This window comes from Aricia agestis, chromosome 10, assembly GCF_905147365.1.
Source record: "Aricia agestis chromosome 10, ilAriAges1.1, whole genome shotgun sequence".
Taxonomy (NCBI): Eukaryota; Metazoa; Arthropoda; class Insecta; order Lepidoptera; family Lycaenidae; genus Aricia; species Aricia agestis.
The window spans coordinates 2,348,759-2,364,166 of NC_056415.1; the positions used below are offsets into that span (position 1 = coordinate 2,348,759).

At 35.5% G+C, this 15,408-nt stretch overlaps 1 protein-coding gene across 1 annotated transcript in view; it reads right to left on the reverse strand.

The window, feature by feature from the left end:
* Window positions 1-15,408, reverse strand: part of LOC121731025 (elongation of very long chain fatty acids protein 6) — a 60,032-nt gene continuing 44,624 nt past the window's right edge. The window contains exons 3-4 of the mRNA XM_042120330.1: window positions 11,529-11,750; window positions 1-1,311 (exon numbers count right to left, since the gene is read on the reverse strand). Coding sequence (XP_041976264.1) covers window positions 957-1,311; window positions 11,529-11,750 — 577 coding nt within the window. The 3' untranslated portion in view covers window positions 1-956. The remainder of the gene's footprint in view (window positions 1,312-11,528; window positions 11,751-15,408) is intronic.

A 15,408-nucleotide genomic window follows, 5' to 3' on the forward strand; every position in this document is an offset into this window, starting at 1 on the left:
GGCCCAATCCAGATCCATTATTGACGTTTTTTGCCTCAATATTTATACAAATAATACTTGTTTTCATCATTAATATGCATTTGAATTTAAATGTATTTCAATTATTGAACTATGTCGGTTTAATATTGCGGAAATACGTTTTTTAATGCGTAAAACCATTTATTTATTTAATTAAATAACTTTGTAAATAAAAACTAAGTAGCACATAACCATATTTTATGAATACGAAATGTTTCAACAGATCTGTTGCACTTGCAATTTTTTTTTAGATTAGGTAGGTAGGTAGTTTGTAAAAATTTGACATGCCCATTTTAATTCACTAATTGTTTCAACATTTATTTTCATCAATTATCAATTAATTTCTAATTAACACTACTATCGAACGTAGCAGTATATCAAATTTCTAATTATATTCAACTAAGCATTTGCAGAACAATGTTCAATAAACATTTTAAGTAGCTAGCTGGTATGTACCTAATATTTATATTTGGCACGTTGTAATTTCTAAAAAAAGTTGTAAGTCGGATACATTTTTAATAAAAATAATACTCATGTTTGTGGGTAACATTACTCTCACTGTATATTTGTTTTTGAGTTGATTTCAAATTCTAAGCCCGCTTTAAAAATATCACTAAATTACACTTATACAATAAATATGCTGTCGATGCTCTAGCGACACTTTGTCTATGGTCCTTCCGCCTCCTGTCAAATCGGAAAGTCCCTTTTCAGAAACAATGCCTGACGTCAGAGATCGTTATTTTGAGAACGTTTTCATCTAAACTGCATTCTAATAGCGACAGCCATTGTTTCACGTTTCTATGAAAACGCGTAACATGTTTTGTGTAGCCCAACACTTGAAATACGCGGTAAAAATCCAAGATGGCGGACCTCTATTTAAACGAAGGCGGGAAGGGCAGAGCATCTCGTCGGCATACCCGTAAAATATCACAATGGGACTAGTGGACGACGCCGTTCCTCTGTCGCGGGTATCCGTTCGTCTTGACCTTCTCGTACTCCGAAGTGGGGGGCTCGATCTTGGCCTTCTTACCTCGTTTCGGCGCTAGATACGCCTTGTAGAAGAACTGCGCGAATAGCACGGCATACGAGAAATACATGGCCATGGATAGTTTGACGTTGATCTGGCTGATGTGGCAGGAGTGCGGGGGGGCTGTGGCGAGGTAGTTGTGGGCCCAGACGTTGATGGACAGGCCCACGATCATCTGGGTGAGCTGGAGGAACGTGATGGTCATCGCCAGCACCTTGGGCGGGTACTTGCCCATGCTGACCAGTGCGTAGTACGAGTACATCACGCTGAAACGGAGAAAATTACAATTAGAGTTTAACACAATCATGGTTTGAGATCACTATAGAGCAGCTGGGGTGTCTAATCTTTTTCAGCCTGCGGCGCAATTACAAGTCAATATTTTGTTACGGCGCCCTACTCTACCTACCCTCCTAGGGTTAAGCAAGTAAATAATAATAAACAAATATTTAATTATTGCCTGCTTTGTATAATAATTCATGTTATAATTTTATTTTATAATATTTGCGGTTATGGATAATGATGGAGGATCGACTCACGGCGCCCCTCTTGCCTTTCCACGGCGCACCAGGGCGCCGCGGTGCACAGTTTGGGAACCCCTGCTATAGAGGGTGTAACAAAACTAAGAGAAAATAGTTAAGGGTTGTGTGCTTGTCCCTTATATAGAGTTCACTGTAAAAGTAGCAGTGCTGCCTGTCAATAATTAGTTTTGCTACACCTTGTATATTGGTTTTTTGGCAATTGGCGGTTTTGCTCAGTATATAATAGAATATTTTTATTGCAAGAATGTAGTGTTACATATAGACAGGATAAAGGGTAAAGGGACAGGTCAAATAAGCAAAGGGCGTTTGATACCTGCAGATATTGCACAATATCACTTATCAGTCGGAAAGAATGCAAAACCGTTGACAGATTTAATGAAACTATATTTTGGCCAATTTAATACTTTCAATAAAGTTTTATTTTTTATTTGTCCGGGTGGCGTTAGTAGTTTATGTCCATTACGTGATTCGTTTGCTCATTTACCTTATTTGCCATTAATGACATTAAACTTTAAAGTGATGAGATTAAAGTAATGTATATGATTTATAACGTGTTTAAGGATAGTGAAGGCAATTTCCTTAAATGCAGCTCTTAGTTTGCAATTTTCATATCAATTTTCTGCATTAAACATGGAATATCTCGTGAACTACACAAATACGAATATTTATAACAAAATGTATAATGGCAGTAAATCGTTACTAGGGTCTAGGGTGCAAACCATATTTTGATTTTTGACATTTAATAGTATGACTAGCTGTTTGACCGAGCCTTGCTCGGTATCCGATGAAAATGACATTTTCTTGAAATGATTTCTAGCTAGATCGATTTAATATAAGATTTATCGTAACGTCGCCCGTGGTTTGGGCCATAGTTTCTGTAGACAGAGATAGGGTAGTTACAGCTGATATAAAAAAAAAACTTCTTATTAAAGCTTTATAATTATTATTACTTCTTACTTTTATTACTTGCAGGATATTTCTTCTTACTGTCTAATTTTCTTTAATAGCAAGTACTGATGATAAAATGAAGTACTATTAATAAATAAAATAAAGTACTTAATATTAAATGATTTTGCACAATTTTATATAAGTAAAATACAATTTTATAAAATTAAAAATATGAATATATAAATAACTTTAAATTAGGATAAATGCATAGAATAATAGACTTTATTCTATTCGACTATTCAAAATTATGATTAATTATTATTAAAGCATTGAAACGTTTATGTGATTAAAGATGAATAATGTAATTAAAGGGAAGAATCAAAATACCTTTTAAATTTTTCCCTTTAATTACATTATTCATCTCAAGCATCAAGCATTGACGAGCATACGGCATATAAGTAAGGACTTTGCACTCCATAGAAAACAGTTAAGTAATTAAAGGTGCTTCACAGTACGTACTCACAATAAGTACATACTACAATTCTAGATATTATAAATTTTGATTGGTAGAATATTTTGATAGAAACTGTTTACTTCAATTATACATTCTAGATAACTAGGCAAATAAAATTAAAACGGTCAATAAGATATAATCAATGTTAATTTGCGGGAGAGTTACCCATTTGCTTAATTTTTTTGAGAAAGACATTAATCGTGGTAACAATATTAACATTTTGAATGCGACATCCCTGAAATCTGGTTATGGTACATCACTGGACTTTTAGAGGAAAATCAATAAATTGATGTCATTAGACTCATCTCTCAAGAAATTATTATTTCCAAGGTTCTGGGTGTTTCTTATGTCATCGTTTTAAGGCCCAGTCAAAGGTAAAATTACTTTAAACGACCTGTAGGCTGTACCTCGCTTCTACTAATAATATTAAAAAAAAAATTACCGGTCTTACCATAAAATATCTAAACATCTATTGAACAGCCGGCTGCCGCATAGCAATTGAAAATCTATTGTGTGTGCGATACCCACGATGGACGGGTTAATAATAATAGTGACTACTACGCTAGAGCTACATTAATTTATTGTGTTAGACTGTAATTGCCAATAATAATTGTGACAAAAACGTTTGAAGGCACGGAAGTTCCTAGCGCTGTCCACGAGATCACCGTAGTATGCGACAGGGCCGCAGGGGTGAGCTTCGAAGCGAAAACGAAAAGAGCTTGGCTCACCTGCACCCCCCAGATGTACAGAGTAGGTTGTTTAGCACTGTAGTTCTTTCGTCCGGCCGAGACTGCACTACCAGCGAACATGATGAGCTGTTTGTTCAAACATGTTGGCTTCGGTCGAGCACTTGCACATGGGTGATGCTACTAGTTTAAATTCGTAAAGTTTGGCCTTAAAGTTTCCATGACCGGTCAGGAATTGAGAAACGCAGTGATCAGTATACATCCAATGTTTGGATAGCCGTTCACGAAGATGTCGCAAATACTCTACAGGGTGTAACAAAAATAAGTGATAATACTTTAGGGTGTGTACGTGTTCCTTGTAGAGAGTTCACTGTGAAAGTAGCAGCGCTGAAAGACCAAATTTTTTTTTAACTTTTTTATGGGGGAACTCGTGACGCTCGGGCCCTTGCCCATACAAAAATGTACACACCCTAAAACATTATCACTTATTTTTGTTACACACTGTACACTAATATGCTAATAATATTACAGATACTCTATATTAATAATCCAATTAAATCTATTATCACAGACTTACAAGTTACAAGGTAGCTTTGGCGAGCAATCAAAATTAGCAACGCCACCGCCAACCATATTGTAAAATTACACAGTACACTTCAGAGACAAAATACCTATCTTCGTGACCATACATTCTTAGCCTTTACTAATAAAAATATTCATGGTGGGTGTATATCTTATACAATACATAGCTCAAACCCATGTAACTGAGTAAATAAGCCAACACACAAATCACAATCGACCAATAGAAAAATTTATGAATTGCATTTTATCATGATAATGATTCTATTAGGCTAAACGGCTGATGCCTTATATTGTTGTATGCAATGTGCAAGTGGCATGCATAATGTGCAATATTGTTTTTTGCACATATTTAACGCCCGGCTGAATTGAGCTATTCCAGGCATTGGGCGTATCTCCAGTAGACAGAGCGACGCCGCGCCGCGTGGGTTAAATTTTGACGTGATGAAAAGAAGTTTCAGCTTTCTTATCTGTGATAATTTTACGTATCATTACTTATTAGTTATTATATGATATAAACATTTGTTCATATAATATAATAACTAATCAGTGTACTCTTTGCTTACTCGATTCATTTAAACTTTCTTATAAGTGACTGATGACTATACTACAATGAATATTTTATATTAAATAATAATATTTATAAAAATTAAATTGCTTCTAGTTTGCAGTGTCTAAGAACAACAAACAAAAATTTTAATTGTCTTCCCACCCTTTAAAGTACCTTTGTTATACTTTACTAATTGGCAGTAAGTAGTTTGGTAATTATCGTAACATCAAACGCGCCATATCGTGAGACAAGAAAACGCCCATCAAACTGTATATAATACCACAGAATAGATAATAGCACTAGTAGTATGGACTTATAAGACAATGGAGGACATCTCTTGCACAAATGAATTAAGTTCAAGTCTAAATGTTGAAAATCCTACCAATAACTTGATAGTCTCAATTAAACTGAGGAAAAATAAATGTAATTTGATTAATCTGGTGCATCAGAATTTACAAGGTATGGTAGGTAAAGAACTTGAAATTGAGTTATTTTTAAAGGAATTTAACATTGATATTATGTGTATATCTGAACATTGGTTCAGATCACATAAACTCATTTTCAATTTCAATGATCGCCAGATAGCGAGTTCGTTCAGTAGAGAAAATGCCATTAGAGGAGGCTCTCTAATTTTAATCAGAAACAATTTGAAGTTTAAGGAACGTAAGGATATCGTGAGTCTCTCTACTGAACGAATAATAGAGGTGGCCTGCATAGAGCTGAGCCATCTAATCATTGTGGGCGTATACAGGCCTCCATCAGGGTTATACGATTCTTTTGAAGTAACAATGGAACAAATTTTGTCAAAAATATGTGCATCTAACAAAAAGGTTATTATATGTGGTGATTTTAACATTAATTTATTAGATTTAACCTCCACTACTGTTAGATTCACATCTTTATTTCAATCGTATAACCTTTACAGTTTGTTTCAGGAACCTACAAGGGTCTGTGAGACTACAGCCACTTGTATTGACAACATAACAACTAATCTTATTCCTGATAAAAAATAAATAATTAATAAGCTAAGTTCTGATCACTGTGGACAAATAGCTTCTTTTAATATGAAATGTGACAGTGACGCGAAGAAAATCTTGTGTTTATTCCTGTGACCACAAAACGTATTGAGCAATTTAGAAATAAATTAAATTCAAATATCCATTTATTGGATAGGTCACATAGCTCTGATGAAGCTTTTAATAAATTATTTAAGGTTATAAGAACTCAATTTAATTCAATATTTACTTCTAAAACAGTTAGAAACAGTAATAAAAAAAAACTAAATTTATTGAATGGGCAATAAAGGGGATTAAAATTAGTAGAAAAAGATTATATGAACTATACAGGGTGTAACAAAAATAAGTGATAATACTTTAGGGTGTGTATGTGTTTCTTGTAGAGAGTTCACTGTGAAAGTAGCAGCGCTGAAAGACCAAAATTTTTTTTCACTTTTGTATGGGGAAACTCGTGACGCTCGGGCCCTTGCCCATACAAAAGTGAAAAAAAAAAATTCGTCTTTCAGAGCTGCTACTTTCACAGTGGACTCTCTACAAGGAACCCGTACACACCCTAAAGTATTATCACTTATTTTTGTTACACACTGTATAGGAGCGCTAGGAGCGATGAAATAGAGGAAAATGTGGAAAAAAACGGGGGAAATTATATGAAATTGCTTATTAGTTTAAGAACTACTGGAGCAATTTTTATGTTATTTGGCAAACATGAAGAATAGACCACGTGAAGGGACATAGGCTATTTTTTTGCGAAAAAATGTATGGTTGCGTGATATTCCTAAATTACGCGGGCGAAGCCTCGCGGAACATCTAAATATAATAAAATCGTAGGAAGATCAATTCTTTACATTGAATATTTTGTACAATAATACTTGGGACGTGGTCTACTATGCTAACGCGGACGAAGTCGCGGGCAACAGCTAGTTTTTGATATGATTACGGTTTGTTATAAATACTTAACGATAGAAAAAATATCTCAAGGGTTTGAAAAAGATTCCGAAATACCATAAATAAATAAATGTATTTTAGGTAAAACGTCCCAAGTACCTAATTGATCCATCAGTGGCACAAATTACTAACTGTAGTTTGAATTAAAAACGTGTAAAGCCAAAAATTACCAAGTAAAAAAAGAACCATGTAGGTATTACCATATGCCTACTTTTTTAAAAGGTGTCAAAAAGTTGTCGCTTGGTCGCCGAAAATCAGAAAAATACCCGTTTCCATGGAGTTCCTAAGCAACATCAAAAGTGCTCGTAGAGATATGCGACTAAGACCAATCGAAAGAGAAAAATTCGCTGATTCCGAATATATAAATAACTTATTTTGACCCCTAGTGTCGCTTGGTAACTTTTGCCTTTCCACCGTCGATAATATTCTATAAATTTTCCTTATTATTTCAACCGAGCCGTGAGACTGTGGACATACGCACATCAAACTGTATAATGGCTAATTAATACCTGTTATCGTTTACAATAATTAATGAAAAACCCGCATTATACATAGTTGCATCGTACACGTGGTCGCATTCATTTGTAATTCGCTGTCATTGTCTTTACGTTTAACCTCTAGATGATTTTTGTGAATGTAGAGCGAGAGCTAGAACAGACTAAAAATCTACATTTAAGGCTATTTTAGTTTTTTTTTAATGAAATAAGGGGGCAAACGAGCAAACGGGTCACCTGATGGAAAGCAACTTCCGTCGCCCATGGACACTCGCAGCATCAGGAGAGCTGCAGGTGCGTTACCGGCCTTTTAAGAGGGAATAGGGTAACAGGGGAGGGTAGGGATGGGAAGGGAAGGGAATAGAGGAGGATAGAGAAGGGAATGGGGTAGGGGATTGGGCCTCCGGTAAACTCACTCACTCGGCGAAACACAGCGCAAGCGCTGTTTCACGCCAGTTTTCTGTGAGATCGTGGTATTTCTCTGGTCGAGCCGGCCCATTCGTGCCGAAGCATGGCTCTCCCACGTATAAAATTGAACTTTGAGCTTGATGTTCCTTTCGAATATTGTCTAAAGTCCAAATGGCGAACCGAGGCAAAAAACCTTATAATAATTAATAAAAAATTGTGTGGCTTTTTTAATTGTATGTACGTATGTCAGTTCTGTGTCAATTTCTAGGTCGTAGAACCGGCGGGTAGCGTAATAACTAATATCTGTATTATACAAACTATTCGGCAGTATTTTTGACCCCCTCATAACTAAAAATCTATTCCACTCGAACAAAAAAATTATCAATAATGACTTCGACTTTATACAAATACTAAGGTGTAAGAAAACTGGCGACAAATCGGCAACTTTGTAGCGGCGATTTCGCGACTGCTACCATAGGGTACAACGATCGCTATTCGTTTATTACCAATATATTATGCTGATTGCTACTGACATAATATGTCCTGGAGTTTGGACTTTGTACCAGTAATATAAGTGATCTTATCCGCGACTCCGTTACGACTTGCGCCGAAATTACATTATCGCGTGGATGTCGCACATTTTTTCGGGATAAAAATATCGTAAGTCCTTTTCCGGGCCCCAACAAATTTTTCATAACGCATGCCCTTGACGAACAGAAAAAGGCACAGTGTGGACAAAGCTATTAGCTCACTGCTGTGGGCACGGTGATGTCATGTAATGTCATCTGCGTCATCTATACTAATATTATAATTTTGCAGAGTTTGTTTGTTTGTTTGAACGCGCTAATCTCAGGAACTACTGGTCCGATTTGAAAAATTATTTTACTGTTGGATAGCCCATTTATCGAGGAAGGCTATAGGCTATATTTTATTACGCTAAGACTAATAGGCGCGAAGAAATAGAGGAAAATGTGCAAAAAACGGGGGAAATTATATGAAAGGGCTTATTTGAACGCGCTAATCTCAGGAACTACTGATCGGATTTGAAAAATTCTTTCAGTGTTAGATGGCCCATTTATCGAGGAAGGCTATAGGCTATATTTTATTACGCTAAGACTAATAGGAGCGAAGAAATAGAGGAAAATGTGCAAAAAAACGGGGGAAATTATTTGAATTTTTCTGTTATTTGGCACAGAATATAAGAAGGAGACCACGTGAAGGATCATAGGAGGACTAATTTGTGTGTGAAATATCTAATTTACGCGGACGAAGCTGCGCGGAACGTTATATTCCGCGTGGTCACGACATCACACGTATTAACGGCTGGGCCCCTTTTTGCTGAAATTTGATATAAAGATACGAAGTCCCGAAAAAGAACATAGGATACATTTTGTCCCGGAAAAATGTACGGTTACTGCACAATATACTTTTATGATTTGCGTAAACTATTATAATATATTTTGATGGAATTTGGTATGGAGATACTTTTGAGTCTCGGGAAAGGACAAGGTATACTAATTTTGTCACGGAAAATGTACGGTTCTCGCACAATAAACTTTTATGATTATCGCCTAAATTATTCAATCTATTTTGATGAAATTTGGTATGGCAATACTTTCAGTCTCGGGAAAGGACAAGGGATACTTTTTATCCCGGAAAATATACCGTATATTACCGGATACCCGGAAAATTGCATGATTTCCGCACAATAAACTTTTATGATTCTTGCCTAAACTATGTAATCTATTTTGATGAAATTTGGCATGGAGATTGGAGATACTAATTTGAATCTGGGACAAGGAATGTTTTTTGTCCCGGAAAAATGTGCGGGTCCCACACAATATACTTTTCTGACTTGCGCGTAAACGACTCAAACGATGTACGGGAACAACAGTACTATAAACTAAAGTTCACGCGGACGAAGTCGCGGGCAACAGCTAGTTATACATATTTTGGAGTCATCTTGTAAATATTAGCATATAGCAGAGGTGCCGAACCCTTTTTGTGCAAATTCTATTGTGATTTAAATTTTCCTACTTTTTTTGTGTTTGTATTTTCCTTATCGCATCTAATTTGATTCCGCAATGGATTTATTCATTTTCATTAGCTATTCAGATTAGCTCGTTCGTAGAAAGAACTTAGGAAGTATTGAAGCAAGCCATAGCTAAGAAAACAATATTGACGATAATTATCTTGCAACAGTCAATGCAGATGCATATATTTATGTCTAAACACAGGTCGAGGTTGAAATCTGACGTAACTTATACGGCAATAGTTTTGCCTTTCGTTGCTGATAAAAGTCGCTATCTATTACAAAACAAACATCTTCTATTCCTACTTTCAAAACAAAAACTAAAGGACTATGCCCAAAAAAAACCCGTAGTCGATTAAAATAATTTATGTACAGCAAAGTAGACCATAAATAGTAGATTGTAAATATGCAATTAATTTTATTCAAAACCATAACCGAAACCGATAATTTGAAAAAATAATTTTGAGATACCCAGTACTTCCAATAGTTACCTACTTCCTTTGTTTTTGTGTTCTTTCTCGTCAAGGCGATGTAGATAGACAATAATTTACAAATTAGAGAAAAAAAGACTATGTCAAACATATTACATATACTTTAAGAATAAACTAAATCACAAGTGGTTTCACTCTACATTCTCTATCGGTTGTATCACGTGGAGTGCTCTAATAAATTGTTCGGAATCATACCACTTGCAACTTTTCGCTATTGTTCCACGCGAAACATATTATAATATATACCATCCTCATCAGTCATCACCTTGATGCTGCGCACTGTAAAAATCTGAAACAAACTGTCACCAGCAGTATTTTCGATGGCCGATCAAAGGCCGGCAACGCACTTCTGATGTTGCGAGTATCCAAGGGCGACAGTAGTTGCTTTCCATCAGGTGACCCAATTGCTCGTTTGACCCATTATTTTATTAAAAAAACGATCATATTTAACCGATATTATCATCTAACAATCCTAAAAAACAGTACATAATAAATAATAGATAATACAGATTATTTTCTATACCAAACTTACATTCTATACTGTCAGATATAAAAGTGATAAATAACAATTAAATATGAAATCCATGAATATGATAATACTAGACATCTAATTATATAAAAATGTTTTTACTACGTACTAATCGCCACACTATCGCTTAAGTACTTGTAGCATCGCGTCGTCTTAACTATCATAGATTCCTATATGAAAAGTCAATTAGTTACGATCGTTTTTAAAGCACTCGGTGATTGTTTAATCCAAAAAGGACATTGTATTTGGGATACAGTATATGTAGTCTACTATGCCACATATAAATGGTTTCAATCGATTACGGGTTTTTGGTCCATACATTTTTGGGCATCCACCTTTATTTTAGAACATAGTATGCTACAGGAGGCTTTTATAAGTCTAGACTAGATTATAAAAGAGCACTAGTTTAACCGATTCAGCACAGGTTATCGCAACTAAGCTAAGCTGCACTAACGACAACATCCGTAATCCGCACTTATAAACCAATTTAGTTTTATGGATTTGAAGCTGCCTTTTCATGTAATCTTATAAATTAAATTAAAAAAAGTGTGAGCAATAAAAATTTTCAACGCTCTGATTTTTTCCGAAGCTTCAAGTTCTTACAATCTAAAGAAACAAAATATATCTAATACTTTGCATTTAATAACATGCTGAACTAAAAAACTACAACTTCACATCCAAAAAGCCGCAGGTTACCTTTTTTTTTTAAATCATCCAACACTTTAACCAACTTACCTGTTGCAAAAAAAAGATATGGGCGAACAGCCTATAGACGGCCTCAATTATTGTAAAAAAAACAATCTAAAACTAACCTGTGCACACAGTAGTTCATAACCACGAACCACCTCGCTGAGCTGGTGTACTCGGTGAATGAGAACCACGTGTACAGCAGCACCGTGATGTGGTGGTACCAGTGGAGGAAGATGAGCGGCTTCTTGCGCAGCACTATGAACACCGTGTCGCCCAGCTCGGGCAGCTTCGACAGCACGAACATGCACGTCCAGAAACCCGACACCTTGTCCTGCTCGATGAAGCTGGAATAGAGAGGGACGGAGAATTAGTTTCTGTTCGAGATAGACTAGGACGGAATGAGTATGCAGTTTTGGTGCTTAATAGAGAAGATAAAGCTGGAATGGAGAGAAATGGAGAATTAGTTTTTGTTCGAGATAGACTGGGAAGGAATGAGTATGCAGTTTTGGTGCTTAATAGAGAAAATGAAGCTGTAACAGAGAGATGGAGAATAAGTTTTTGTAAGAGATAGAGTGGGACGGATGAAACTGGAATAGAGAGAGATGGACAAGTAGATTTTGTGCGAGATAGAGTGGGCCGGAATATGAGTATGCAGCGTTGGTGCTCAATAGAGACGAAATCAATTAGACGATTGAGAATGAGAGTCATTAGGCCAGGATTCAACTCTCTTGTAACTCGTTTGTATTCAACTCCTGAATTTAATAGGACAATATAGAACGGGAGGAATATAGGACTGTTTTAGTGTATCAGCCCAGCAGGAGAGTCGTTTTATTTTCAGCTCTCTGAATATTATTCGGACCGAGATTTATACCAGGTTTATTATTAGGTTTTTAGTCTGGTTTTACTAAACTTGTCACATAATACCTCGATCGTAAGAATCGCAGACAAAATAGATTTTCAATTGTTATGCGACAGCAGGGTGCTGCTTGGGGATTGATGGGTTAAAATAATTTAGATAGAAGTAGTTAATGTTAAATGTCAAAACAAAGTTAATGCGTAAAAATTACAATTTTAAACAAAGTTGTTTGTTATTACAATTTTCTTACAAACATAAGTGGTGAGATCCGGAAACAACAAATTGTTGACTTTATTTGGCATCAACTAAAATAATAAATTGAAAATGACTTGAATATACAGAAGGTACATCTAGGTTTGAACAACAATAATTAACAAAGTGTTGTTACATACGCATGTCGTTGTCGCAAACAATTGTATTGTTTATTTACGCAAAAAATTACCTTAGAATACGGATTTGAAGTAACTTACTTAAGTGTTTTTTTTTTTGACAAAAGACATGGTTGATGACACGTCATGACATTTACTGACATTTATTGACACGTTATTACATTCGCAAAATTTCGACTTTAACCTTACAAAAAATTTTTTAGTATTGCTTATTTTGAGAAAGATTTGCCGACCATCTCTGAACTTGATGATTGACATAATATGAATGAGAAATCAAGTGATAAAGTAAGACACTATATTATCGGCACTTTAAGAGTTCATCCTTCCTACTACTGAAAATCCTATTGATATATTGTAAATTGTTACATACAGTACCATTTTCTAGAATTTTCAAACAAAAATCTAAAGTGCCAATAATAGAATGACTGCCAACGATTGGGTCGTTTGCCTATAGAATATCAGAAATATCCAACTATTTATTACAACTCCAATTTCTATTCAACCTTAAATAATGTTCACTAAAAGGGGATTTTGTATAAGATTTTATACTGATACCCTCTCGACAACTTTAGCACGTTTCTGCCTTATTAGAAAGATCTTAATGCGGTGTTGGGAACCTTTTTTATAAATGTGTCAAGAGGTGTCAATAACGGCGCTGAAATAGACGAGAACAATGGTTTATCAATTTAATTTTCTTAAGGTGGGTAGATAAAAGGTTAGAAGAAAGAAAATATTTTTAAATAATATTTTTTCTATTAGTCTTAGCGTGATAAAATATAACCTATAACCTTCCTCGATCAATGGGCTATCTAACACTGAAAGAATTTTGCAAATCGGACCAGTAGTTCCTAAGATTAGAGCGTTCAAATAAGCCCTTTCAAATAATTTCCCTCCGTTTTTCCACATTTTCCTCCATTTCTTCGCTCCTATTAGTCTTAGCGTGATAAAATATAGCCTATAGCCTTCCTCGATAAATGGGCTATCCAACAGTAAAAGAATTTTACAAATCGGACCAGTAGTTCTTGAGATTAGCGCGTTCAAACAAACAAACAAACAAACTCTGCAAAATTATAATATTAGTATAGATATTAAAGTACACATAATATAATTAAGGCCTTGGTGAAAATTCCAAGTGCCTACCTATTGCCGTTATTGATAAAGAGCAAAAATATGGGGAAACTCGTGACGCTCGGGCCCTTGCCCATACAAAAGTGAAAAAAATGATGAAAAAGATTAGAGAATAGATAGAATTAAGACCTTGGTGAAAATTTCAAGTGCCTACCTGTTGTCGTTGTTGAGATAGAGCAAAAAATCAAGTTTATTGTATGGGGCCCGCGCGGCAGAATTGTGCTATGACGTTACAAGCGGTCGCGGGACTGTTAGCGGGAATCGATATTTTTCGAAACTTTGAAGCCCTGTAAAATCAAAACTACTAGGTATTTTTGACTGCAACAAAAACTAGTGTATTTGTATACATACAGGCTTTACTGTGACAAAATTTCAAGCAATTTGGCATACCTAGTAACATTCTCCATTCCAACACTCTACTTTAAATGTAATATTATCTATACCGGATTTTTTAAATACAGTAAACATAGTGTCAAATAAATAAGGGCTCCGCTATTCTCATTTTTTTCTAACAAAAAACAAAGTTACGTGAATAGGGCAGGGGCCGCGTCGGTTAGAAAGTCGTCTATTACACAATGATATACTCGCGTCAACACATTGCACAGTGTTTAATTACTAAAGCTCATGGAGACGTGACGAGCACAAATATTCTACTTACAACCGAATGACAGAAATAAATAAATAAATAAATAAAGAAGAATAATAAATAAAGAAAAAGTTGCAAATCCCTTTCAAGACATAGAAGAAAATAATAAAGAGCTGCTTTATGTTACTAGATCTGTCAGTAACTCAGTACAGAAAAAAAACAAATATTATGTATTTAAGAAAATGTTACGAACACCTGCGCTTTGATCGGAACAAAGATAATGTAGACCTTGAACTCTAGCATTATGTAATCCAAATCCTGTATTTGCCTTTAGGTTTACTTATTAATAAGGAAGATCCATTATGCAGACTGTTCAGACTTATTTTACTTCTGACCCCTCTGACATTACCATTGACTCTCTTTCTTTCTCCCTCTCTCATAAAAATGCAAGGCCATCGAGTTAGGTACCTACTGGTTATTGTCTGACTGATCAAAGAACTCTATCTTAGCTTTTTTTGTCTGGGACCTCAGGAAAGATGTTTTCTTAATTTCAATAGCGTACTGCGTAGTCAAAATAGCATACTCACGTATGATTTATGCTATAAGCGACGTCAAATCTTCGACAGTGATTCTAACAAACTTGTCTAAGGGCTCTTTTTAGGCTTATCAAGATAAACATCCATATTATTCTTGATTCTCGCAACAACATACATAAATTTAATTGTAGTTCCGCGTCGTAATAGTTCAAGAGAGTTTATGAATATGGTAAGTCAAAAAGCCGCAGGTCCTCCACTAGACCACCGCGTGCCATCCGACCTTGTCTTTTATGTAATTGATACATTTTTCTTCCGCTACCTATGATATCTTGAAATTGTGTACATTTGACCATCTACCTAAAATGGCCGAGGAGCATTTGCGCAAATCCGGGTTAAAGTGAGCGCGTGTTAAGACATACCCTCACTTTTGTAAATACAAGGAAAAATAACTTAATATTTTACTCGGGATCAACTACAATTTAGACCAGCGCTAGAGGGCCAAGGTCA